At 49.6% G+C, this 27,523-nt stretch overlaps 1 protein-coding gene across 1 annotated transcript in view; it reads left to right on the top strand.

Moving 5' to 3' along the window:
* Positions 1-27,523, top strand: part of LOC147736800 (uncharacterized) — a 433,099-nt gene that overhangs the window by 54,898 nt on the left and 350,678 nt on the right. The window contains 1 exon segment of the mRNA XM_086952702.1: positions 7,672-9,446. Coding sequence (XP_086808828.1) covers positions 7,672-9,446 — 1,775 coding nt within the window.

The raw sequence follows: 27,523 nt of genomic DNA, 5'->3' as shown, positions 1-27,523 counted from the left end.
ACAAAATGAGGCCCATTATCGCTCCACAAAAATTTGCAAACTCCAAAGCGAGGAAAGAATTCCTTAAGCAACACCTTAGCCGTTGTTAGGGCTGTATTGTCTTTCGTGGGGAAGGCCTCAACCCATTTGCTAAAGGCACATACCACCACTAGGACGTACTTCAGGTTGTTGCAGCGCTCAAGTTGGATATAATCCATTTGGAGTACCTCAAATGGTGCAGAGGGTGGAACGAACCCTCCTTTCGGAGTATGGGTCCCCTTTCCAGGATTGTGTTGTAAACATACCAGGCAGGTCTGCACTACTCTCTTAGCAGTATTAGCAATCTCGGGATCTTCCCAGACTCGTGTTAACAGTCGAGTGATTGCAAGAGCTCCGACATGCGCCAATCCATGTGTCATCTGGACCATCGCCTGCAAGTAAGCTGCAGGCAATTTCCATTTTTCCATGTCCTTGCTTCTCCAACAACCCTCATCATCTAGTACCCCATCTGCTGCCCATGCCGCAAGTTCTGATTCAGTGGCTGATTTCTGAATATCCAAGATTTCTGCTCTAGCATCGCTCCATCGCTCAGCCTGTGATTGTGTCACATACATGGGGGAGTCAGTCCGAGACATAGCCGTTTGTCTCGCTATACTGTCTGCGAAGGCATTTCCTTGGCCCACTTTATCGGTGATCTTTTTATGGGCGCTACATTTTATTATCGCTACTTTCTTTGGGCAAAGCAACGCGTTTAAGAGATCACGCACCAGTTCTCCATGCATGATATGTACTCCGTGAGAAGTCAAAAACCCACGCTCTCTCCAGAGTAGCCCGAAGTCATGTGCTACTCCGAAGGCGTACCGGCTGTCTGTGTATATGTTCACACATAGGCCAGCACTCAATTCGCAGGCTCTTGTTAAAGCTATCAGCTCTGCTGCCTGAGCCGATTTCTGTGGTATTCGTGCTGTTTCTACCACTGTCTTAAGTGTCGTGATCGCATAGGCTGCGGAAGTCGTACCATCTGGCAGCCTCAAACACGATCCATCAACCCACAGTTCCCCATCCACATCTGGAAGTGGCATATCCTGTAAGTCGACACGACCCTTTGTCTGTTCCTCGGTCAGGAAAACACAGTCATGATGTTTTTCTTCCTGACCCTCCTCGACCGGATAGGGCAATAAAGTGGCAGGGTTCAGGGTAGCGCATCTTTTCAGTGTGATATGTGGCGCCAAAAGTGTAAGCTCATATCCTGTTAGCCGTGCACTCGTAAGATATTGGGTCTTTGTTTGATTTAACAGAGCATCTACTGCATGGGGAACTAACACCAACAGTTTGTGTGATAACACAATTCCCTCACTCTGCCGTATGGCTACTGCTGTTGCTGCCACTGCTCGAAAACACCCAGGCAACCCTCGTGCTACAGGATCAAGAATGGCAGAGAAATACGCACATGGTTTCTGCTTATCCCCGTGTGCTTGCACTAACACTGACAACGCGCACCCATCGTTCTCGTGCACGTATAATGTAAAAAGTTTTGTATAGTCTGGTGTACCTAACACGGGTGCAGAACAAAGAGCCTGTCTCAATTGTTCAAAAGCATTCTGACATTCATCTGTCCATTCAAGGGGCATTGGTGTAGCTTTGGACAGTAACGCTAGCAAGGGTTTTATAATGTGTGAAAACCCCATGATCCACTGTCTACAAAAGGACGTTAATCCTATGAAGGCACGTACATCTCTCTGTGTGCGGGGGACTGGTGTGTCTAAAATTGCTTGAATTCGATCAGATGTTAATGCACGCCCCTCCTTAGACAAAAGATGACCGAGGTAGGTCACCTTGGGTCTACAGTATTGGAGCTTTTTCTTCGAAACCTTATGATTGTTCTGTGCCAGAAAAGAAAGCAACGCGATTGTACTTTCTTCACATTGTGCATAAGAGTCTGCAGCGAGCAGAAGGTCATCCACGTACTGGATGAGGACAACGCCAGTCTGTAACTCAAAGGAATCAAGCTGTCTTTTCAAAGCCTGGCTGTAGATACTCGGGCTCTCAATGTAACCTTGGGGAACACGACAAAATCTATACGATTTATTATTTAACGTGAAGCCAAACAAATATCTGCTATCAGGATGGACAGGGATGGAAAAGAACGCGTTTTTCAAATCAATTACACTAAAGGTCGTGGCCGTTGGTGGCACCAATGTAAGCAAGGTCGTAATGTCGGATACCACCGGGTATTGGGGAATGACAATTTTGTTAATCTCTCTCAAGTCAATAATAAACCGATAGACTTTGTCGTCAGTATCTCTCTTAAGGATCGGAAGAATCGGGCTGTTACAAACATTATAAGGAACCTCTTCCACCACTCCAGGCAATTTCACCTTCTCTCGAAATCTTATACTGTGGTACTCGTGGTAGAGAGGCCCCCTCCTTAACAGTAATGTGAATAGGTGGAATACGCATCTCTCCCACATCCGTATCTGAGGTCGCCCATAACGTGTGCGGTAGAGAGGCCAAGGCTGGAATATCTAATATAGTGCAAAACCTATCTGAGTCAGGATAATTGTCATTCAAGATAACCCGCACTCCCTCAGGAGCGCACCGTATCGTTGTTCGAAAATATTTAAGCAAGTCAATGCCCAGGATATTATCTGGTGTATGGGGCGATAACAAAAATTGACCAAAACTGAAAAATTTGTCAAGACAAAGTGCAAGGGGTTTTGACAATGGGCTAGGGGAGGGTGTGCCATCGAACCCTACACATGTTATCATTTCGCCAGACAGGGGAGCCCTCGGAACCAAGTTTTTTGACAAAGCGCTACGAGTAGCCCCTGTGTCGACTAGAAATTGATCAGTAGAACCCAGAATACCCGCTGTTACATATGGACCCTTCTGATCTACCGGCACTTCAATTGATTCCGTACCCCATCCTACGCAGTCCTATGCATGCACATAATCCTGGTGTTCCACATTTTCACCCTCTGATATCTGATATTGGTTTCGTCTATCAAACGTGTTTCGTTCGTCCTGGCCACGGCCCCTTTCCTCAACCCTTCCACGATCACCTCCGCCACCTCTCGCCCCCGTATAGCTGCCTCTCGACCTACCACCTCCTCGACCACGCTGGCTACGCTGCTCACGAAGTACCGGACAATCGTCAGCCCAATGCCCAAACTCTTTACAATAGGCACATTGATCCTCCGCTATATCCGTACGACCATACGACGCATTTCCTCCACCACGTCTACCTCTATCATTCCCTCTACCCTGTGTTCCCCGAACCTGTGCCAACATCACCTTCGTTTTCAATTCTTTCGCCTTCTTATCAACACTTTCTTTAGCCTCCAACTCCTGCCGCTCATAATACTGAGCCATAGTTAACAAAGACGCAGGGGTCGCCGTGGCCCAGGAACTTTCACTCGACTTCAATCGTTTTGCAATCTCCGGTAGGAGATTAGCCACATACTTATCTACGAACAAATGCCTACCCGTATCGTCTGTTAAAGATTGACCACTGTAATCATGAAACGCCTCCTCGAAGCGTGTAAAGAAATCTGAACCCGTTTCATCAGGCTTTTGCTTGCACGAAGCTAACATGGTCCAATCAATCTTTTTAGAAGGAACAAGCGTTTTTAGTTTAGTCAGGATAGCCGCCGGAAGGTCTAGAATCAAGTCACATGGCTTACATGCAGGTTCCCTATCTAAATCTGCTTGGTTTATTTCTTTCCATGTCCCCCCCAGTATTGTTTCATCATTATTTTTACGAATTTGTCTCCACATATCAGGTGGAAGAATTAACCCGAAGAACAGATCTATATCAACAAGAGTCATCACACAAGACGAAATGGCCCCTTCCACCCCTTCATAAAATGCCGCCGGATTTTTCCGAAGGTCAGGTAAAGAATTTTTCAATGCCATAACATCTGCTCTATTCCAAGGAGTATACACCCAGTTATATATAAAATATCTCTTCGCATCCTTAGACAATTTATCATCATCTGTACCTTGCCCTTTAGGAGGGACATACAAAGGTGCGGCTTCACGCATAGGCATAGCATGCAGTGCAGGACTCTTATCTGAACCCCGGAGAGAACACTCCTTAGACCGCTCGCTAGACTCTGGCCCGGACTCCTTTTGTTTCTTTTTCCGCTCCTCCCGCAATATGGTGGTCTCATCTCGCAGCTGGACCAGTTGCTTGAAAAGGTCATCAACATCTGTAAGAGCAAATAAACCTTTATCCAGATTCTCACGATGAACTGACACAGCTTTAGATTCTAACGTATCTGAAAGTTGACGATACGCGGTAACAACTTCGTCCGCCAAAGTAGACAGAAAATACAGTAATTCCTGATCCGTCCAACTACCCCTTTCCGTAATCACCTCAGACTGAGAAAAACAGTTCTTATTCACTTTACGAGCCCAACTACGTAAATGTGCGGACCTCTCCGCAGTAAACCTGAGAGCAGATACACCCTTCTTTTCCGGCTTATCCTGTCCATCATCTTCCGAATCTGCATCTGGAGCCGTAGGCGAAACGTACGGAGGCGGTGACCGATCTAGCAATGAAAAATCATCAATTTCATTATTAAGGACAGGATAAAGCGGTCGGCGAATAGGAAATTGACCAGTCGTTTGCAATTTGCGTTCCCGTTCCTCCCTCTCTTTCTTCTCCTGAGCCTCCTTTTCCTCAAGCTGTAAAGCCTTATCTCGAGCAGCCTTGCGCTGCTCTTTGTCCGCCAAGGCAACTTCACGCTTCATTCGTTCACGCACCGCTTTCTCCCACATTCGCACACAATCAAACATATTTTGTCTAGACCTGCGTTGAAACAAACATTGTTCCACAAACTGTACTTTACGTAAATCGAACGACCCATGTAGAGGCCATTGCAATTCAGGATCAGATTTGGTGTACTTATGCCATAATTTGCTGTACATTATAGGGGGAAGGCCAAATTTGATGTACATATCCCTGTTCGGTCTTCCTTCTGGGGGAGCCGGCTGTGCTTCTGCTAACCTAATTGTGGTACCATTTCCAAGACAGCACAACCCTCGGAGTGTGCTTAAAACAGGCATGTTCAAAAAGTATCACGAAAGCGTGACACCGTATAAAATGGCACTTACAGTACTTCACACAAATGTGCCGTTTAGAGGAAAAAAACAAAGTTAGAGAAACATCTCTACATGCCTGCCTATGTGAAGTGCACTACACATATAGATTCAAAATTCACAAATTCACAAACGTTAGCTAACTCAAATCAAAATCATAGGTCATAGAACTCCGGCAAGCGTCCGAAGACTACCTTACCGATCACAAATCATAGAACTTCAGTAAGCGTCCGAAGACTACCTTACCGAATACAAATCATAGAGCTTCAGTAAGCGTCCGAAGACTACCTTACCGAACACAAATCTTACCCAAAATCTCAAATGTCCAGATTCCAACTGCCAAGGTCTTGTGATCAAATCAGCCAAACGGCACTTTCCCAGCAACGCAGACGATCGAAAACTCAGTCGGAGACCGGCGCCACCTGGAAGGTCAGATCAGAAGGAAAGGAAGAAACACCGTGGGTGCCAAGACTCGGGTCACTCAGTGGCAGCGCGCGTCCATGGCGAGTTTCCAAGCCTTCGTCACGACCTCTCCTTCGGGCATCCGAGTCGCCGATGAGTCCCATCTGGGTCACCAATTTGAAGTAATCAGGGTTCCCAAGGCCTACATGCTCCGTAGATAACCCACTTACACTCAAGAACTGTTGGCACGGAAACTGTAAAAGTCAAAGAACAAGTTTATAAAGACCCCATGGGGTGGTGGTACACTCATACAGCACCCTTCGGTAATGCAAGAGGTATCACACCGAACATCGGTGTGACCCCGTCTTTTATACAGTTTTCAGGTAATAAAGATAGGCGGCACAAAGTTACAAGACATTATGTACATATATGGTCATGTTTTGGAACACAGCCAGCTCATTGGAGGGTTTACAACTCCGCTGGTCAGTTTGGCGGCACATTCCAGAGGGGTGACTGGTCAGTGGGGACTGCGCATGTACGAGCTTTACCAGTACTAAAAATAGCCTGTTGCTGGGCAAACTGAAGTGGTCAGTGGTACGGACAACGGACTAAAGGGCACGCTAGCCACGAGGCCGCTCATGATCTAAGATGGCCGCCGTAACATTCAAAATGGCGTTTTCATGTATAGCCAAGTTAAGCAGGAAAACGTGTAGATTCAGCTAATCGCTAACGCGGCCATATCAAATACGACAAGAGAACTGTCTTCAAGAGGTTCCAGGCTTTATAAATACATCAGCTCTCAGATAATTCTTATCAATGGAATGTCAGCCTCACCTCCGCAGGTTTAGAATATGATGCAATTTGATGATTACTTGATGAGGTTGAATCAGCTAAAACTGAATATTGACAAAACTGAGATTGTAATTCGAAAGAATAAGACCAACGTTTGGAACCAACTTTACTCACCAACAAAAATGAGATTGTTACTGGAGCCTAAACCACAGCTAAAAGCCTCTGAGTGATAATTGATAGTAATCTTAGCAAGAACCAGCAGGAGCAGTAGGATCTAAATGCAGATTTATACTGAAACTACTTGAGAAAATAACCCCCCTTCTCCCACGTTAGGCAAGAAAAGCAATAGTGGTGGCCGCAGTCCTATCTAGAGCGCCTTATGCCAACCGAGTATATGTAAGATTACCCAGTATAACCATTCATAACCTACAAGTAATTCACAGCGACGTAGCTTGTTTACTACATCATCTACAGAGGTGGACACACGTTACAACTATTAGCGCCAAGACGCCCCAGGGCATTTGCGCGCTCTAGAAGTCCTTAAATTAAATCAATCAAATTAACAAATACAGTCTAAGACCCTCTGCTTCAGCCCTAAAGGGTTGAGAGGTCTAGCCCCTCACTTCATTGCAGGCCAGGTGGAAATGCGTACACCCGTACAAAACCAGAGATCTCTTCACTTGAATTTACTGTCTATTCCGAAATTATAGAAGATCAGGTCAGGTGGACGCAGCTTTGGTACAAGCTCCTTCCCAGGTTTGGTACAAGCTCCTTCCAATCGGATTTCTCTCCCTGGGAAATCCATTTTGGATCTAACTTCAAGTGTTTTTCCAGAAATCTCAAAAAAATATAAGCCTACTTATCCTACATTCTTACCTGGTCTGATTCGTTGTCTCCACTTTTATGTATTTCTGATTCAGATCGAAGAAACCTCAGATTGAGCATGCGCTCTACATATGCAATAACATAACAAGCATTTTGTAGATCCTGTAGAGGTTTGGTGTGTTAGCGCGTCCTTCAGTCACTGAACTGAATACTGCAAAAGAGAGCTGTACAGTGCAAGTGAGAATGTTAGCGCAGTCTTGTGTGCCAGGGTATTATAAACCTTTCATTTCTGCAAGGCTGTTCTAGTATTCAGCTTTTTTCATAAAAGTGTGCAATTTGAGCAGACCAAGGAACAGACATAGTGTTGGAAATGCATTTCAAATCAGTGCCTTTCATAATATATGAGCTATGTTATGGATATTGTTAAATTTTAATGATTACATTTTTTCTGGTTTTAAGAAATTCGCAATTTTCTCTGATCACACTGGGGTTGGTGAGACAGGAAGGAGTATTTTGACCTAACTGTCCTGTGATAACGTGTTGTCTTTTCTCTTTTCCTCTCCTCTGCAGACACTTGAGACTTGAACATCAATTTACCAGAATGGGCAGAAGACGGGCTCCAGGAAAGAAAGCGAAAGCGCAGGGTTTACATGAATCCGCAAGCACCACAGTCCCATCTTTACCTCTTCATGACGTCTCAGCTTCAAGATCGCAAGATGATGCTCAGAGGGACCAAGAGCTGAAATCGCTTTCGGAGGACCTGCCCCACATTATCCTTTTATCCATGCTGGAGGAGTTGGAAGCCAAACTGGATAACTTGCTGAATTCTGTGGAGGACGTACCTTCTAGAGTTGCTGGGCTGATTAAGAAAATCTGGATAGAAAAGGATCCAGGTTCCCTAGATAATGGTGCAGTGTCTTTGCAGATGGTCTGTCCGGCGAGCATTAGAGATTGTGCGGTTAGCCGGTCTCCTGCGACACCTCAACCTGATAGGCCAGGTGGACCGAGCTTGTGTCGTCAGCCGGTGTTCTGTGATGGGCATGCACCAAATCAGGACTGTACGCTCTCTTCTCCGACCAATATTCAAGGGCGTCCAGAGGAGCCAAACCTTTGTCTACAGACAATGTTACTACATCGATGTGACCCACAGCAGGACCAGTGCGTGCAACCTGGGTTTCAAGATGTAAACAAGTTGCAGCAGGACGAGTGCATGCAACCTGGGTTTCCAGATGTACACAAGTCAAAGCGAGACCAGTGCATGCAACCTGGGTTTCCAGATGTACACAAGTCGAAGCAAGACGACCGGTGCATGCAAACTGTGTTTCCAGATGGAAATGGAGTACAGCAATATTGTACTGTACCCAGGTGCCCTCAGACAGATCTTCCAGGCAGATCACTGGAGGCAAAGCGGTGTCTTCACTCGGAATTTATTGATGGACAGAGAACAGAGCAAGACCACAGCATACAATCGGCGTTCCCAGAAAAGAGGGAACCAGATGAGCCCCTGAAGCAAGAACCATCCCCATTGTCTGATAATAGCTGGGACCAGCAACAGAACCTCTGCCCACACTCTCTATTTCCTGAAGGACACGAACCACAGCAAAACCACCATATACAGCCCGCGCTGCCAGGTGGGACGGAACCTGATGATCCCTTGGAGGAAGAATTGATGTGTTTTGATTTCCAAGATCCCCAGGAGAACCACAGCCTACAACCCTTGTCACCTGATGGGATGTCATCAGATGAACACTTAGAGTCTGGGCTGTTGTCCTTTGATGAGTTGCGGTCACAACAAACCCAGTGCCTACAGCAACACCTATGCTTGAAGCAGGAACTTCCTTATGCGAAGGATCCAAACGTGAACTTCGAGCTTGAATCTATGCGCGCTGAAACACAGGAACCAGAGCAGAAAAACAAGCTAGAACAGACCTGTGCAGATGCACATGGTTCAGATCAGAACAACAAGGTGGAAACACTGCACACTGCAGCACTGGATCGAGAGAGAGAGTCAGTGCTTCCTGAAGCACAAAAAACAGATCAGAACAAAACGGTGGAACCACTGCACACAGAGGAGCAGGATTCAAATGTGAACTACAAGCTAGAACCAGCCTGTACTGATGCACAGGGATCAGATCAGAGCTACATACTCGAACCACTGCATCCTGAATCACAGCATCAACATCAGAACTGCAAGGCAGAACTGCTCTGTCCTGAAGAGCGGGGTCAGCCTGTGCCCCCATCATGCGTAGAACTGGATACAAATACTGCAGATGAAGACACCCCCTCAGACTCAATGGAGACAGGACCAACACAGTCACATTTATTGCCGTCCAAAGCCACCCCAGGTATGTGTTTCGCTATACATGGACACGCGGAGTGCACTAACACATGTAACCTCTTCAAAATGCATATGGGCAGATTTTAGAAAGTCTCTGAGGGGATTAATATGGTTTGGGTGGAACCCACGGAGTGATACTGACCTCCAGAGAACGAGTACACAGGGTGCTGATGTGTCCCTGCATTCTCCGCCTCTGTTTCCACATAGGACTGCATCCTTCCTGTGCAGATACAGGCCTGGATATGGGACTCTGCATGAGACAAATAGGCCAGTAGCTCTCGCCCTTCCTTGTTCTTCTCCATTCCAGGCTGAGGAACTGGAAATAGCGCTATTTACTGGCCGGAATCAAACGTAGTAGTCGGATGCAAGTGATGTGGTGTTCATTGAGAATAGCAGACATGCACAGTCTAGAGAGGGAAGTGTTTCCTGTTGCACAGTTACATTGGGTAAAACACAGTCATCTCCAGTTACTGATATAAAAATCCTAGCCTATATTCAGCCTCAACAGCCGGGACGACCAGGGATGTCCTTGTCACTGCAGGTCTCTCTAGGAGTGCACACATCCTCATGATAGACAGATACACAAAGTGATTTGTTATGTGACTTGTGAGCTCACCCACCCGCCTTCTAGCTCAGTCCCAAGTGTGCTATGAATGGTTTTAAGGGAAGATAAAAGTAGCGATGATCTCCCTACAGCAGCATCCTGCCTTTAGTAAACTCTTTAACTATGTAAAATGTCATCGCATCATCTCATGTAAAATGTTGAGTTAGGGTTTGCACACCCTTAATGAGAGTTATGGATTGCGGTTCTAACTATAACTTGCATATTGCAGTGGTTTGATCAGTTTTAAGTTTTATCTACAAATACACTTTACCCTTGTTTTTAAAGCGAATTTGAAAGTTTTTTTTATTTTAAATATCCATTAAGGTGTTATAACAAAACCAACTATAATTTCACTTTAACCTTATTCAGTGAAAATATATTAGGGATAAAGTACCTCCGGCCACACATTATAAGGATATTGCATGTCAGCGAGGAGTTCCATAACTATATAGAGGATCGCAGCCGAAGGCAGAGTTACTTTATAAGGTTATGGGACTCTGAGGTGACTTGCAGTAATCTTATAATGTGTGCCAGGTGGTACTTTATCTCATATAATATATGTTCACACCATCACCTTTCCCACAAACCACTTAAAACCTTGTTGCGTAGCTCTTTCATATGAAAGAGCAAACATGTTTGCAAACATGAAGAATAAAAATAAAGCCTCTAGTGCAGAATTAAACACATCAAAAACCTGTGGGATATTAGAAACAGTTCAGTACAAGTCATAAAAAAAGCTGCAGTACCTCGGAACATGTAGAAACATGCAGAAAGATTCCACGATTCCACCTTTCCTCTATCTAAGGAGTTGAATAAATAAGCATGTTCTTTCTGTTTGTCACAGTATGCTAGCAAAATATAGATGAAGAAAGAAAATCAACGTTCCATTTGTTGGTTTAAACAGCTGCTTCAATCATGTTTTGTTAGACCTGGCATCATTGGCGTGGGTCTCCCTTCCTCTTTTCGCTTCCTATCTTTTATGTTGGCTGGATTTAGAGGCTCTGGGCGCCGTGCCACTACAGCACGAATGCTCCTGTGTAAAGATGACTGTATGAATTAGGATAACCATAATGCCTAGGTCTGTGTAGCATATTCTAATAGCGAGTTACCCTCCATTTCACTGTTACTATCGTGAAGCTATCCGTTCTCATAGGCCAGAATGTGCAGGTTGACGATTATTTTCTATAATCCTGTCTAACCCCCAGAACCTGATAGTAACTTCGAGTTTGATATGTTTATGCTAAGGACATTGAGATACACCTTTTTGTAAGAACCCTTTATATATCCCATGTTCGAAAATGGCTCTTCTGGAAACGCTGTATTTCCTTGCCTGATCTTTCCTGTAGGCTTTGCTAGTATGTGTATTGGCCGTCTGGTTTTGGAGCAGCAGGGCCAGCTGGGTCAGACCTGGCTGGAGAGAGAGAGATCGGTATTCAGAGCATGGGGAGGGTGACTCTTTGATCTGAGCAGGGCCGTGCCTGGCAAGGTGAATGATGGCTCCACTCCCCACTGGGTGTCTGATAGCAGACCCCTGCATCCTGTCATTCTGAAAGGGCAGGGCATTGCCTCATAAACCAATAGCTCCCCGACCCCACCATACTGGTTCTGACTGGATTGAGTGATTTGTGCCTTTAGAGAACAAAGACTTTTTAGGTATAAAACACTGCCCCGGAACCTTGTCCAGGTGTGTTCCTTCTGGATGTCAAGACAAAACTCTTTCCAAGTGAACAGAGGAAAGGACTTTTGAAACTTTCACCAAGCTTGCTGAAGAAACTACCTTAGGGCCTGAATCGAGAGCGCCTCCTGCCGAAGTCTCAGGGACATTAGACTTCACCCCGTCAGCTGTTGGAATTCCTGTTTGAGGAATTATGCTTGTAGGTGAGGCCTCCCTCGAGCAATCTGGATCCTCAGGTTCTACTGTGAGGAATGCGGACTGGGAGCCTTCACTGAATCTGTGTGGGCAGCTGCAGCTAAGAGGGAGCTGTCGTCGCTGAGAGCCCGCCTGAATTTGAACCTTCAGAACATTCGCGGAACCTGTGTGGCCCCCTGCAGCTAAGAGAGCACTGTAGCCGCTGAGTGCCCACCGTTGTGCCAGCCTGGTCGAGACCATCCTTTGCCTTGTGGGCCACCGTAGCTAAGAGAGAGCTGCTGCCCCGGAGTGCCCGCACCTTCGCCAACTTTGTAACATCGTGATTCGTTCTGTGGGCTGCCGCAGCTAAGAGAGCTGCTGCCGCTGAGCGCCCGCACGTTTGCCAATGTTGCCTCATCGTGATTTGTCCTGTGGGCAGAGAAGGGGGAGCTGCCGCCGCTGTGTGCCCACATCTTGTTCACCATTGTCAAGGATTGTCGCTATTGTCTCGTGGGCTGCTGCAGCTAAGAGAGAGCTGCTGCCGCTGTGTGCCCCCCACGGAGCTGCAAGACGAGAATCATTTCTACCACCAGCCCGGGCCGCCGCAGCCGCGTGCTGCTTCCAATGAGAGCCCGCCTGTCCCCGAGTGCCCGAATCATTGTGGGTGCACATTGCGGACCCCTGCAGCCAAGACTTATGGTCGCTGGGAGTCCTCCTGTCACCGTCTCCGCTTCTTCGAGAAGCTGCGTGCTGTGTCTCCTTTGAACTACAGGTATCTGGTGCAAAACGGGTCGCGTAGGCCCCAGCCTTGTACTCAGTCAGTGTCATGTCTGGTGAATATGTTATTGCCTTTTTTGAGTCCCTACTGGTTTAAATGCATTTTAGCTTGTTAAAATGCTTTGAGAGTCTTGAGGTAAACCTTCGATACAGATATTATTTTTCTATACCTACTTGAGTTGTGTTCTTTTGTGGTGTCGTTACTGCCTTATTGTTCATGGTCATAAATGCTTCACACACTGCCTCTGCGATAGGCCTAACTGCTCGTGCTACGTTACCACAGGGTTGAGCAGGGGTTGTCAAAGGGGGTAGGCCACTTTCCCTGGCTTAGGAAGAAGGGTCCCTATTTGGACATTGGCGCCAGCCATTGCCAACTAGAGACCCCCATTTCTAACATGTTTCATGACCTTACCTGCCATTCACCCTGTCTGCTGGCTCTTGCAGCAGGCATTGACCTCGGAACTCGACGGTAATAACTTATAATAGTCGAGTTCTGATGTCTTGTCTTTTTAATCAGCGACTTGCTGCGTCACAAGTTGCTGATTATAAAGAAATTAGGGAGAGTCGCAAATCCCAACGTACAACATTGTCTCAGACAATGGGGTCGCAAATTGCATGCTTCATGAATATTAATGAGGCTGTCACAATTTGCGAAGCCACTGGGAATGGCTGGCACTCCCAGGGATGGTGGCCTGCTGGGGTCAGCAGACCAACATGTCTGGGACTGCTTTGTCAACAAAGCAGTTTTTAAAAAAATGCAGCCCGCGTTCCTTAAAGGAAAACGGGATGCATTTAAAAAAGGAAAATTAAACTTTTCAGTTTCTCTGGGACCACTTCCTGCCCTTAAAACATATTTGTGCATCCATTCACAAAGGAGAAGGGGTCCCTTGGGGACCCCTTCCCGTTTGCGAGTGCTTTACGGTGCTTTGCGGTCGCACAACATTCATACAGTGAAGTAGTGTGGCTCACTGGTTAGAGGCGGCAGACCCGAGAGCAGAGGACGGCTCGGGACCAGGGTTCGATTCCCGGCGCGGCAGGTTTCTGGACCAGGGTCAGCGGACTCGATAATTCTCTCGCCTCGGTGCCCACTCTGATCAGCGATCACACTCGGCAACTCTGGGCATTAGCTTGCCTCATCTTCACTAACGGCCCCACCAGACCGCCGGGGATGCCTGGTCTCACCCTGGAGATACCCATTAAGGGACCATCTCTCAGGGAAGCCAGGAAGGGTTTTGCAGCGGTCGAAGCGCCTTGGGACCCTACGGGTAAGTAGTGCGCTATATAAATGCCAATACATTTACATTTTACATTTACATTTACATACATAGGTTTTAGACTCGCTATTAGGAAGGAACTCCCTTGGCACGGCCCTTCCTAACCCCATTTTGCGAGCCACTAATCGAGTAGCGGCTCGCGAAATAGGGTTAGTACATTGGGCAGACCTATTTTGCAGTCGCAAAGAGGCCAAAATCCCCTTTGCAACCGCAAATTACAGTCGTACATCTGGCCCTATGAGACTGCCTTTTATACTGGGATTACAGAATCCCATGTAATATAAATATATGAACATATAATAACTTTGGGACAGTGCAGTGAATCTGCACAAAACTATTTGGGTTTGGCTTGGCTAGTGTTATGTTCGTCTGTCAAGTGGGTGGCCAAGTGCCATTTTCCATTTAATTCCCATTGAAAAAGCTATTAATAGATCTACAGAATAAAGTCTGAACGAAATTACAATAAATGTTACTCATGAAATCCATATGTCTGTGAAGTTGAGTATTTGAAAAGTGTGTTTTTTGTGGGCTTCAAATCAAGCCACGAGTCCAGTGGTTCCCAAACTTTTTTGACCTGTGGCTCCCTTGAAAAAATAGCCAGTTGGCCGTGGCTCCCAATCATGACGCTTTTTCTTTACCAGTGGGGGCGAGGGGTGGGGGGGCAGTGGGGGTATGCTTGACCTCCGGAGTACTTCCAGTTTTCTGCCAGAAGGGCAGCAGTATCCAGAGGTGCTGGGGCACTAGAGGGGTGCTTGATGTCGAAGCTCCGAATACTGCCAAGCCAGAGAGGCGCCACCCTTGATGGCGGCCATGGCTGCTGAAATACTAGAGAAGAGAGATTCCGCTGTGCTGGATTAGGTGGAACCTGAGAGTGCTGAGGCTGTGTGCTGCAGTGCAGGCTTAGGTGACGGTTGTGGGTGCTGCCGTGCCTGAGAACTGCTGACCTGGGCGAGAGTTTGGGGTTCTGCAGTGCTAGAGAGGAGCCGCATAAGGTGAATATTAGGGTTGCTAAAGTGATATAGGGAGGTGCTGGCTTGGCTGAAAGTTCAGGGTGCTTCAGTGCTGGGAGGTGCCGCACAAGATGATTTCTAGGGGACTGCAGCGCTGGAGAAGCCCTGGCCCGGTTGAGAGTTCAGGTGAGGATGTAGCAGTGCAAGAGGTGCCAGCCTGTGTGGGTGTTTTATCAAGGGTTCTGCAGCGAGAGGTGATGGCTGGGGTGAGAACTAGGGGTGCCATAGCGTCAGTCAGACCAGGGCCACCCCGGGTCGAGGGCTAGGAGGGCTAGGAGCGCTGCAGCACCAGAGGCCCATACAGAACCTGGGCAGGTAAGGGCATGAAATCCTGCAACGCCAGAGAGGTGCTGGGTGGGTGAGGGCTGATGGTGCTACAGAGCTGGGGCTGCTGTGCCTGTCTTCATGTCCGTTCATGGGGGGTAAAAGACGCTCCTGTTTTTCTCTGCTGTGGTAATCAGGATTCGGCCATCACAAGTTACCGGCTGAATGGACAGAATAATCTCCTGTTTGTGTTTACCCGTCCCCCAGCATCTTTACGCACTAAAAATGGGGAAGTCTCTGGGTTAGAAATCAGATGAAAATGGAGAATTGCCACACAAATGTGTGCGCCGCAATAATAGCAATTCCTGAAGTAAATCCCCATTTTTCAAGGTCAATGTCAAAATATCAGTATTTCCAAAAATGACACCATTATTAACAACAATAAGAATTTTATTTTGGAGCGGAAATACCGAATCAACATCCTTGCCCTCCTCGTTTTATATATCACTTGTATGTTAAACATTCAAACAAAATAGACATATGTCAGTTTTGAGCCCAGCTTTTAGCGGAAGTAAACATACCAGGACCTGTTAAGACTGGTAGTGTTATGTTTACTTTTACCAGGTGAAGCAGACAAGACTCTGCGCTGCCAATTGGCCCAAATAACAAGCCAGCGCTCCAGATACCGGAACAAAGCCTGCTCTGGGCGGAGGTGCTTCACACCTCCTCCAGGGCAGGAGGGTCTTCCTGGGTGGGAAGCTTCAAAGGAAATGCTGCCTTTTAAATCCAACCCAGGAACCTTCAGATAGTGACTGAGGTAAACCCTCTTTCCTCCACTTTTGGCAGTAAAATTAGTTAGGTGAGGAGGAGGGTCCCCACGTAGCCTACACCACCTTTAGGGTAGGGTAGGCGAGGATAACCTCTCTCCTGAAATTCCACCATCTTGAGATGGTGAGAAAACCTCCTATCGGGGCCAGGGTGGTGGTCACTAGCGAGTTTAGACACTCTAAACATAAGTAGCCCCTTGGCTACCACCTGCCTCCCCTTGTAAATCCCCTCAATTTAGTATTTAGGTGGAATCCCGAGACCTGAACAGCTGATTCAACAGGCAAGAGAAGACCACGTCAAAGAAGACCCACCAATCGAGGACCGAAGCCCTGCTGCAGAAGAAAAATGAGCCAAACCCTGTCTGCTGCCATAAGGACTCTATAATCGCTGCTGCTATATCGTACGGAAACCTGAAAGGACTCCAAGAACCCTGGAGCACCTCCAGCCTGCGAGAAATCTCCCTGAAGCTACCTTTGAGTGAAATATCGCTCTCCTGCGTACCGCAGACACTGATCCCATGTGCCCGTTTGGTTGACATACTGCTCCCTGACGACCTCAACGCAGATCTGCCTCCCTACCAAGGTTGGAAGCTCCATGACATATCGCAGCCGTGGCGCACCAATACTTGGGGTACCGGAGAGAAGAGGACTCCACTCTGGACTCGTAAAGTACCAGAACCAAGCACCCGTCAAGGGACGCCAAGATACCCAGGCCGACTTCCTGAATGGCCCAACTGTCCTGAGATCGCCTCTCCAAGTTGTCTGATCCTGACTGCGAGGACCTCCAGATGCACTATGCCTGGCTGACATGAGTGCTCTGCACCCGGACCCAGCAGCTACCAACTAGCCCTGCTCCTGTAGTTCACAGACCCTTGCGACCTCCTCCGTCTAAGGAGAACCACCGGACTTACCTGAAGTCCATCTGTGCAGTGGTTTTTCAAGTGGCCCCCTTCGTTTTCAGCACCACTGCTCCTGGATGATCCAGGACGCTACTGTACTTCTGTTGCTGGTCCCAACCTCGATCTACAACGTGAAGGTGAGCTTCATGAAAGCGTTGACTCAATTTCTGTCCAATATTCTGCATTTTCCCCATTGTTTCTTGTGGTGCGTAGTTGCGCATATAATTTAATAATAATAGTCTTTAAAGAACTGTCTTTACGGTCTTAAAAATTATATGAAAATCAATGTTATGTTTACAAATTGGTCTTGACTTTATTCTCGTGTGTGTCTCATTTATTGCCTCTGTGAGTACAACAAATGCCTTTTGGGGATCTCTCACACTCAACATAGTGTGCTTCATTTTAGTACATTTTACAGAGCGGCGGGTTCCTACAGCCAGGTCTGTGAAGCCCAAGAGAGTGTGCGCAAATTCCTAAACATTTTTTAAAAAGTTAAAAGATGCCTGGCCCTGCAGTGAATCCCCCTGTTATGTTAGCAAGTTTTGTAGAGCGCACAGCTGCCTCAGCAAAGAGGCGTCCCAGCGCTGAAGCAGAAACATGGAGGCTGATGGCAAAAGAGAGACACTAAAGCGAAGGGAAAAGGTGAGTTTTGATGGCCTTACGGAAGGCCAGATAATTATTCATGGCACGGATGGATAGTGGCAGAGTGCTCCAAAGTTTGTCAGCCATTAAACGAAAGGAGCGCCCGCCCGATCGTGCCCTCCTCATTCGGGGGCACAGACACCAGGTGTTAGCCAAGATATTGACAGTATCCACTAGCGCCGCCTTAAACACTTTAGAAGGTCCAGGCGGACGGTATATCAGTAGCCCTGACATGGTGTATCAGGCGTCAAGTGAGAGCCCAAGGCGTGCGCACTCACATCAACCAGAGTCTCTTTACCGAAGGTACTGGTATTGCAAGATTTAAAGACCACTGTGATACCACCCCCTCTAGACTCTCTATTGAGGGTCACAATGTTAAAGCCCTGAGGGAGGGCCAAACCTAGCACGGACTCCGATTCAGCAGATAACCAAGTCTCAGTTAAGAAAAGAGCATCAGGAGATTCCTCAAATAGCAGATCATAGACATGGGAGTGATGTTTGACTAAGGAACGACAGGTGAGGCTTAAAAGTTTGATGTTATTATTAAAACATGAAGGAGGAGGGGGTAGGGTCAGTGCCCAGGAATTAAACCCACAGTGTAAGCAACAAAAAGGGCTCTCTGGAAGTAAGCATAAAGTGTGGTTCCAGGGGCGCAAAGCATTCCTAATAGCCAGGAGATTACCCGAGGAATAGGTAAGCTTACCTTTGGTAAAACCGGCAGCATGTCTGGTGTCTGGCACCATCCAGGCGTGGACAGGCGCAGATGGGATTGCCTTAGGCGCGTCTTTGGCATGCCAGCGGAACGCCCGCTGCGCGGTCGCGGTCTCCTCATCTGAAGTGCGGGAGATCGCAGGGCTAGTCCCGCCGCCCAGAGCCCATCCTGAAATGCGTAGGCCCGCTGGACAGAGACGTAGAGGGAGCCCACCCTCCACACAATCGGCGAAGCTGGGGTGGACCATGACGGGGCCTGACAATAATGAGCAAGATAAAGAAAATTAAAAAGGTAATCCTTACACACACCAATAAAACATCAATCAGTTTTAAGAAAAATCATACACTAAAAAACACTTTAAAAACGTCCATAGTACAAAAAGAGATACACAGCCTCCCCAGGCACAGCTGAACGCCTGTACCTGGTTGTAGTTGGCCGCTGGGAACTGTTACATGTGTATATTATGGAAACGGGAAACAAAACACTGAAAACAAGCATTGGCAAAGCCAATAGGTCTCACTTATACAAGAGCTATTGACTTTGGCAATTCATTTTAGCCATTATGTACATCAGTGTGGCTACTGTTCGGCATGGCTAAAAGTTTGTGGCTCGGCGTAGGGTAGATTAGGATATATTGGAGTCAAGTGAGGTAGAGTTGAATGTGGTAGATTGGTGTGGAGGTAGATTGGGTGGATTGAGGTAGATTAGAGTGGGGGAGTTGGGTAAATGAGTGTTATGGATTGGAGTGGGGTAAATTGAAATGAGGGGAGTGGGGTAGATTGGTGTGGAGTGGAGTGGTGTAGTTTGGAGTAGTTTAGATTTGGGAAGAGTGGATTGGAGTGGAGTAGACTCAGGTGGATTGAGGTAGATTAGAATAGAGTATGGTAGACTGGAATGGAGTAGATTGGAGTATGGTATAATGGGGTTGATTGGAGTGGAGTAAATTGGAGTGGAGCTGTATAGAGTGGTGTGGGGTAGACTGGGAGGGGGTGGGGTAGATTGGGTTAGGTTGGGATAGATTGGGTCAGGGTGGGGTAGAATGGAGAGGAGTAGATTGGGGCAGATTTGAGTGGGGCGGATTGAACTCGGTTAGTTTGGAGTGGAGTGAGGTAGGGTAGATTGAAGTGGGGTGGAGTGGGTTAGATTGGAGTGGTGTAGATTTGAGCGGTATGTGGTAGATTGGAGTGGAGTGGGGTAAATTGGGTAGAGGGAAATAGAGTGTGGTACAGTGGGGCTGTTTGGAGTGGGGTAGATTGGAGTGGAGTTGGATGGAGTGGTCTCATGTGGAGTAGATTGGAAGGAGATGGGGTAGATTGGAGTGGGTTAGATTGGTTTTGGGTGCAATAAATTGGGGTGGAGTAGATTTGAGAGGGATATGTTGGCGTGGGGCATATTGGATGGAGTAAATTTGAATAGGGTAGTTTGGGGTGGAGTGGAGTAGGGTAGATTATAGTGGCTGGGACGGGTTAGATTGGACTGGAGTGGAGTAGACTTGGGTAGAGTGAAGTGGGGTAGATTGGAGTGGGGTGCAGTAGATTTGAGAGGGGAGGTTGGAGTGGGCCATATTGGATGGAGTAGATTGGAATAGGATAGTTTGGGGTAGAGTGGGGTAGGGTAGATTGGAGTGGAGTGGAGTGGAGTGGAGTGGAGTGATATGGAGTTGGTTAGATCGGACTGGAGTGGGGTAGATTTGGGTAGAGTGAAGTGGGGTAGATTGGAGTGAGGTGGAGTGGATTTGGATACAGTGGAGTGGAGTGGTGTGAGGAAGATTAGTGTGGAGTGGGGTTGGTTAGGTGGACTGTAGTTGGATGGAATGGGCTAGATTGGGTGAAGTGGAGTGGGCTAGATTGGGTGAAGTTGAGTGGGGTGGATTGGATGAAGTGGAGTTACGTACTGTTAGAAATGGGATCCCTGGCTTGCCAGGGCTTTCGCCAAAGTCAGTCAGAGACCACCACTCCTAAGTCAGGGCAAGGGAGTTACACGCCAAGATAGCCCCTACTCACCCTCTAGGTAACGTGGCGCGAGCAGCAAGGCTACACTTGGAGGCGATGTGAGTTAAGTATTTGCGCACGCACCCCAGCAACAACACCCAAGGCCCACCACAAAGGAAACTCCACACAAGGTTATATATAAAAATAGCCTTTGTATTACACCAAAACACATTAGATAAAACACACACTTTACAATGTGCCAACAGGCACGGGCAGTATTTACAGGGGATATGTACAAGACAGGGCCACATGGACCACTGTCAGGAATCAGCACTTTTAGAACTTAGCACTAGGTAGAATTAGCACTTAGAACATATAATAATAAATCACTGTAGCAAGAAAATAGAACATAAAGCACACAACCAGTAACTACTGGTAAAGGTAAGTACCACCTACGCAATCCTAACCGCCTTAGGAACAGGTCACGCAGGGAACCAGGACCTCACTAGCACCACCTGTACTAAGAGAAAACAACCAACTAAATATCACCATACATTTAGGGGTATAGACCTGGGAACAAAACACATGACGCCTAGACACATTCAGAGGTGCAGATAACACATGATGCACAAAATACATTCAGCGGTGTAAGAGCAAGGCACATGATGCATAAAACAATTCAGCGGTGTAGAACAAGACACATGATGCATAAAAACACATTCAGAGGTGCAGGGGAGAAAACACATGATGCCTAAAAACATTCAGAGGTGTAGCAATAACAATTGCGAAGTAATCACATTGGCCCATAAATCATAAATGCGCCAGAACTCACATTAGTCACCACCTGTGACTGTCCCTGTGTCCCAATGTCAGGGGGCCTAAACGTGGCAGCTGCCCACAAAGTGCTGGGCAGCTGTGTGAAGGTGCTGGGGCCAACGTTGGAGCCTTCCAGGCTCTGAATACTCTAATTGCCCCCTAGAGCCTCTCTCAGGGCTCCAAAAACGAATGTGGCACCTTTGAGCCTCGCTGGGCTCTGAATAAACAATCTGGCACTTCGAGCCTCTCAGGGCTCTAAATACAAAAATGCCCCCAAGAGCCTCTCGTGGCTCTAGACCAAGTAATGCCCCCAGAGCCTCGTGAGCTCTTCACACAAATGTGGTGCCTGCCTTGAGCCTCTCGGGGCTCCACGTAAAGAAATGCCCCACTGGTTGGAGCGAGCACACGGGGGGCGGGCACCGGCAATGTGCCCCGACGCCCCCCTCTTCCACAAGCCACCCCGGGCCCCACTCACTCGCTCTGCGAGGCTGCCGGTCATCTCATTTTCACCGGCGGCCACACGGGGCTCCAAGGCTCTCCTCCTCTCGTCCTGCGGGGACGGGACTTCCGGGTTGCTCCGGACCTGGCCACGTCCTGCTGCAGCTTTCCTGGCTTCCTGCCTCGGGTGTCCGCCAATAGCAGCGCGGCCCCGAGCAGGGAGGCGGGCACTTCCGGGTCGCACTTGGCAGCGGCCCGGCAACGTTTTCTGGGCTGCGGCGGTGATTCTCCAGGAGTGGGCTCCCTCTGGAATTAAATAAATAACGAAGTGCCACGAGCGGCACAAATGCGAGGTGGGCCCTCGCTTGGGGGCACAAAAACAGCACCAGGTCCCTGGCGAGGTGGGCACTCGCCAAGGATATGAAAAATCGGCAAAATAAGCGGAGTGGGCTCCCGCGCCGAAAATAAGCGGAAGGGGGATCCCCACGCCGGGGAATCCCTCCAGAAGGCGGACTGCAGCTCCGGGCTGCAGATACAAGGCCCAGTGCTCCTGAAAGGCAGAAACAGCGCTTTCCAGGCGCTTCTAGCCAAATCAGCCACAAACCCAAGCAAAGTCCAGAGAAAGTCCTTAGAATGCCGCAAGGCAGGGGGGGGCAAGGCTGGGCTAGGGGCCAGCTCACTGGCCCTCCAGGCAGGGAGGCAGTCCAAGTGGGGGTTCCTCTGGCCCCAGCAGCAGCAGCAGCCCCCCTCAAGTAGGATCCTGGCAGAGAACAGTTTCTGTGGAGACACAGCCCCATTTTTATACACCTAAATCCTTTGTCTGTAGGTGCAGGGTGGGGGGAAACCAGTCGCAGCTGGTTCTGAAGTACTCTGTTTACCTCAACCACCCTCTCTATTCACTGGCAGGGCTTGGGTCATCAGTCGCACCACAGGGGGCGGAGCCAGCATTGTGTAGGGAAAAGCCCAGCCCATTCAGGACACAGGTACACTCCTCCCCAGCCATCAGCATGCTAGTCTCCCACTCACCACCGGGGCAGACCCATCCAGACTCCTGGAGCCAGGCTCACCAGCCTGCTCCAGCCAATCACACGCCAGGCATATTTTACACTAATATGCCAACTCCTGGAAATGGCATTTCTACATATGACACACTCCTGCAACACACACCACTGCGAAGCATTCACTCTCACGAGTTCGCACATACCAAATTCGAACCTGTACACCCCACGCATCAGGAACTACCAGGGACACATACATTCCCCATGCATTCCTATGGGAGGGCAGGCCTATCTCATCACATGCACTCAGAGTACGCACGCACTTTCCACTGGGACACAGTGAAAGTGCGCAGAACCCAAGAATCACTACCACCAGGTCACCATTACAAGCAAAATGTCTAGGGGTGAACCTGCCATAAGGGCCAAGTACAACACAACCCCCTTCCAGCCAAAACGCAGGGGAGAACAATCACCACCGTGATGGACTTCCCTGCTTGGGGCGATAGAACACGGACGCGGGCCCGCAACTGCAGGGACACCCTCCTGTTCTACGCTACGGTGAACCCATGGGATTCCTTCTCAAACCACTGTCTGGACCAACTGGGCTACCCCACTGGTACTCCCAAGCTGTCCGCGGCCAGGACCAGGCCCTGGGCCACCCAGGTGCCACCGGTCCTTGCCAATTCGCAGAGCGGGGGGTAGTAACCCCTGGCACATAGTAGCCATTCTCCACTCTCCCTGTCTGCAAGACCGGACTAGACTGCCACTGGTTCTCCAGCCTAGGGTCTACACCCTCAGGCGGACCAGGAGTCTCAGGGAAGGCTCTCCTCCCCCTACCTCTTCTTCTAGGGTTCCTCCTCCTCCTGCGAGGGGTACCCTTACAACGCCACTCCAACCCAGGGTTTAACCCCTCAAGTTGCACCGGGGTCAGAGGTGGGCTCTACCACCCTCTGCACCCCGTTCCAGAGGTCTGCCCTCTCCCAACTGGAGAAGTTCCTCTGGAAGAAGAACCGGTCAGGACACTGGTTACAGTCGTCCTACCCTTCAGGTCAGGCTGATCCTGAACCTGGCCTTCCAACCTCTGGTCTAAAACCTTCGGTGGAACAATTGCCTGGCACTCCAGGACTTCTGGGGATTCACACACAATCCCCCTGAGGATGACACATGACCCATGTGTCGTGTGACTGTCTGTCTGGCGCAGATCTCCCGCTCCCTGTCCACCTGACAGTGCGCGAAGATCCCCCAGAACAGAAGTGGTGTCACCATGGTCACCACACGGGAACCTAGCCCAACTGGGTAGTCCCTGACCCACTGGTTCTTCCACTTGGGAACTCCCCCAATCACTCCTCACTCTGGACTCCTGTACCCTCCCTACCGGAGCGGTACTGCCAGACTCTAGAACCACAGGAGCTCTGGTTACAGACACTCCAGGTCCTCTACTCACTAGGAGATCTTCCTCAAATGGACTAACAGGACAGCCTAGGTCCCCAACCTTGTGTTCCCTACAGAAACCATCCAAGTCCTGAGGTAGGGTTTCGGGCGTCTGGGGACCCTCGGTCTCCCCCTTACTCCTGCTCCACTGAGTCAGGCAGTAAGCCCCTACACCCTCCTCGCTATCCTGGGACCTAGCTGGGCTACACTGAGCCTCTTCCACCACGCTGGGCTGGAAGATACCTGCACCACTACTTTTGGAGTCACTCCCTAATGACTCTAGAGAACCTCTAGCACTCTCCCAGCGGTCTGCTTCATCTGCAAGCTCACATGCGTCAGACAATCCACACCCCAACAGGTGTGTGCGCAACCCTGGAGAACAACAACTGAGCAGGTGCTCTTTGACAATCAGATCAAACAAGACTTCAAAATCATCTCTCGTGTGAACCTGCACCCAATCAAACAGTGTCCCACAACATTCATCCTCAAACTCCTCCCACGACTGGTGAGGCAGCTTCCTACTGCCCCTGAATTTCAACCTTAACTCCTCCTCTGGGGAAACAGGTACCAGACTTGGGGAACTGGGAGTGGGACTTTCCACACTGAGATTTAAATAGCTGCCACCACTGGACTCAACCCTCCCTGGGGAGCCCAGAAAATTAAAACTGCGCGCAGGGGATAGTCCACCCTCCAGAGCTACTTTGCCTCTGGTAGAGGCCCTCTCAGCCTCCTCTATCCTTTCCTGCGCTAAGACCCTCTCAGTCTCCAGCTGTTGCTTTCTAACGCCAAGCTGTGCCATAGCCTGGGCATGCTCTAACTTGAGCTTCTCTAAAGCCAGCTGGTGCTCCCTTTCTCTCCTCCTATCCTCCAACTCCTCTGGGGACAGGGAAAGGGATGAGGCGCTGCCTCCTACGCTGGACCCAGCAAGGGACTCCCTATCTATGGGGTCCTCACTATCTGCTGGCGTCCCTGTGCTATCATTTTCTTCCTCCTCCTCAGACTCTTCAGGGCTCCCCTCAGACCAACTACCCTCATGGTGTGAGACCCGGGCCCTTTCCTCACTGCGCTCAAGATCCCACTGACCCTTTTGCCATAGGATCAGGCTGCTCCTAAGTTCGGGCTGAGTGTCTGACTCATCCACCCCTATGTCTCTCTCTTCACAGAACCTTACCAACTCTCCCATACTGTATCCAAACAGATCACAGAAATCAAAAGCAGGCTCCATTCTGGCGGACGTTCTAGAGAAAAGATTACACAGGGAACCTATGGGTCTGAGCTTAACACAGGAGTACACAATTCACAAAGGTTCAGCAAGTTCCCTATCCCAGAGAACTCACACTCACTTGCCTAGTGCCACACACCATTCATTCACACACAACCCCCCCCTCGGACTGGTGGGGCGAACACGATGTGGGAGCCTCACAGGCTCTGCAGAAACCAAATGTCCCCCTGGTTGGAGCGAGCACACGGGGGGGGCGGGCACCGGCAATGTGCCCCGACGCCCCCCTCTTCCACAAGCCACCCCGGGCCCCACTCACCCGCTCTGCGAGGCTGCCGGTCGTCTCATTTTCACCGGCGGCCACACGGGGCTCCAAGGCTCTCCTCCTCTCATCCTGCGGGGGCGGGACTTCCGGGTTGCTCCAGACCTGGCCACGTCCTGCTGCAGCTTGCCTGGCTTCCTGCCTCGGGTGTCCGCCAATAGCAGCGCGGCCCCGAGCAGGGAGGCGGGCACTTCCGGGTCGCACTTGGCAGCGGCCCGGCAACGTTTTCTGGGCTGCGGCAGTGATTCTCGAGGAGTGGGCTCCCTCGGGAATTAAATAAATAACGAAGTGCCACGAGTGGCACAAATGCGAGGTGGGCACTCGCTTGGGGGCACAAAAACAGCACCAGGTCCCTGGCGAGGTGGGCACTCGCCAAGGATATGAAAAATCGGCAAAATAAGCGGAGTGGGCTCCCGCGCCGAAAATAAGCGGAAGGGGGATCCCCACGCCGGGGAATCCCTCCAGAAGGCGGACTGCAGCTCCGGGCTGCAGATACAAGGCCCAGTGCTCCTGAAAGGCAGAAACAGCGCTTTCCAGGCGCTTCTAGCCAAATCAACCACAAACCCAAGCAAAGTCCAGAGAAAGTCCTTAGAATGCCGCAAGGCAGGGGGGGGAAAGGCTGGGCCAGGGGCCAGCTCACTGGCCCTCCAGGCAGGGAGGCAGTCCAAGTGTCGGTTCCTCCTGGCCCCAGCAGCAGCCCCCCTCAAGTAGGATCCTGGCAGAGAACAGTTTCTGTGGGGACACAGCCCCATTTTTATACACCTAAATCCTTTGTCTGTAGGTGCAAGATGGGGGGAAACCAGTCGCAGCTGGTTCTGAAGTACTCTGTTTACCTCAACCACCCTCTCTATTCACTGGCAGGGCTTGGGTCATCAGTCGCACCACAGGGGGCGGAGCCAGCATTGTGTAGGGAAAAGCCCAGCCCATTCAGGACACAGGTACACTCCTCCCCAGCCATCAGCATGCTAATCTCCCACCCACCACCGGGGCAGACACATCCAGACTCCTGGAGCCAGGCACACCAGCCTGCTCCAGCCAATCACACGCCAGGCATATTTTACACTAATATGCCAACTCCTGGAAATGGCATTTCTACATATGACACACTCATGCAACACACACCACTGCAAAGCATTCACTCTCACGAGTTCGCACATACCAAATTCGAACCTGTACACCCCACGCATCAGGAACTACCAGGGACACATACATTCCCCATGCATTCCTATGGGAGGGCAGGCCTATCTCATCACATGCACTCAGAGTGCGCACGCACTTTCCACTGGGACACAGTGAAAGTGCGCAGAACCCAAAAATCACTACCACCAGGTCACCATTACAAGCAAAACGTCTAGGGGTGAACCTGCCATAAGGGCCAAGTCCAACAGGTACATTGGGTGAAGTGGAGTGAGGTAGATTGGAGTGGGATAGGTTCTGATAGATTAGATTGAGGTAGAGAACATGACTGCCCTCAAGCTCGCCACCCGAAAACACCACCAACTGATCCGCGCCACCAAGAAAACGGCATTCAAGGAACGACTGGACAACAGCGCACACAATAGCAAGGAACTCTTCAACATCGTGAAAGAGCTCTCCAACCCCAACGCCGGAAACAACAACATCACCCCGTCGCAAGACCTCTGCAACTCCCTCGCCTCCTACTTCCACAACAAGATCGCGGACATACACAACAGCTTCAGCACTCAACCGACGCACGCCACGACCGAACCACCGCCCCCCACCACCACCCTCCGCGCCTGGACCCCGATCAGCACCGAAGACACTGTCCGCACGATGAACTCCATCCACTACGGATCTCCGACCGACCCTTGCCCTCACCACGTCTTCAACAAGGCTGACGCTGTCATCGCACCCCACCTGCGGGACATCCCCAACACCTCCTTCAACACCGCCATCTTCCCGGAGTGCTGGAAGCACGCCGAACTCGGCGCTCTACTTAAGAAGCCATCAGCCGACCCCACCGACCTCAAGAACTACCGCCCCATCTCGCTGCTCCCGCTCCCTGCAAAAGTCATCGAGAAGACCGCCAACAAGCAGCTGGCCACCTTCC

This window comes from Lissotriton vulgaris, chromosome 1_2 (assembly GCF_964263255.1).
Source record: "Lissotriton vulgaris chromosome 1_2, aLisVul1.2, whole genome shotgun sequence".
Taxonomy (NCBI): Eukaryota; Metazoa; Chordata; class Amphibia; order Caudata; family Salamandridae; genus Lissotriton; species Lissotriton vulgaris.
Note: the sequence above shows the minus strand (reverse complement) of the source record. Positions and strands in the feature narration are given on the sequence as shown.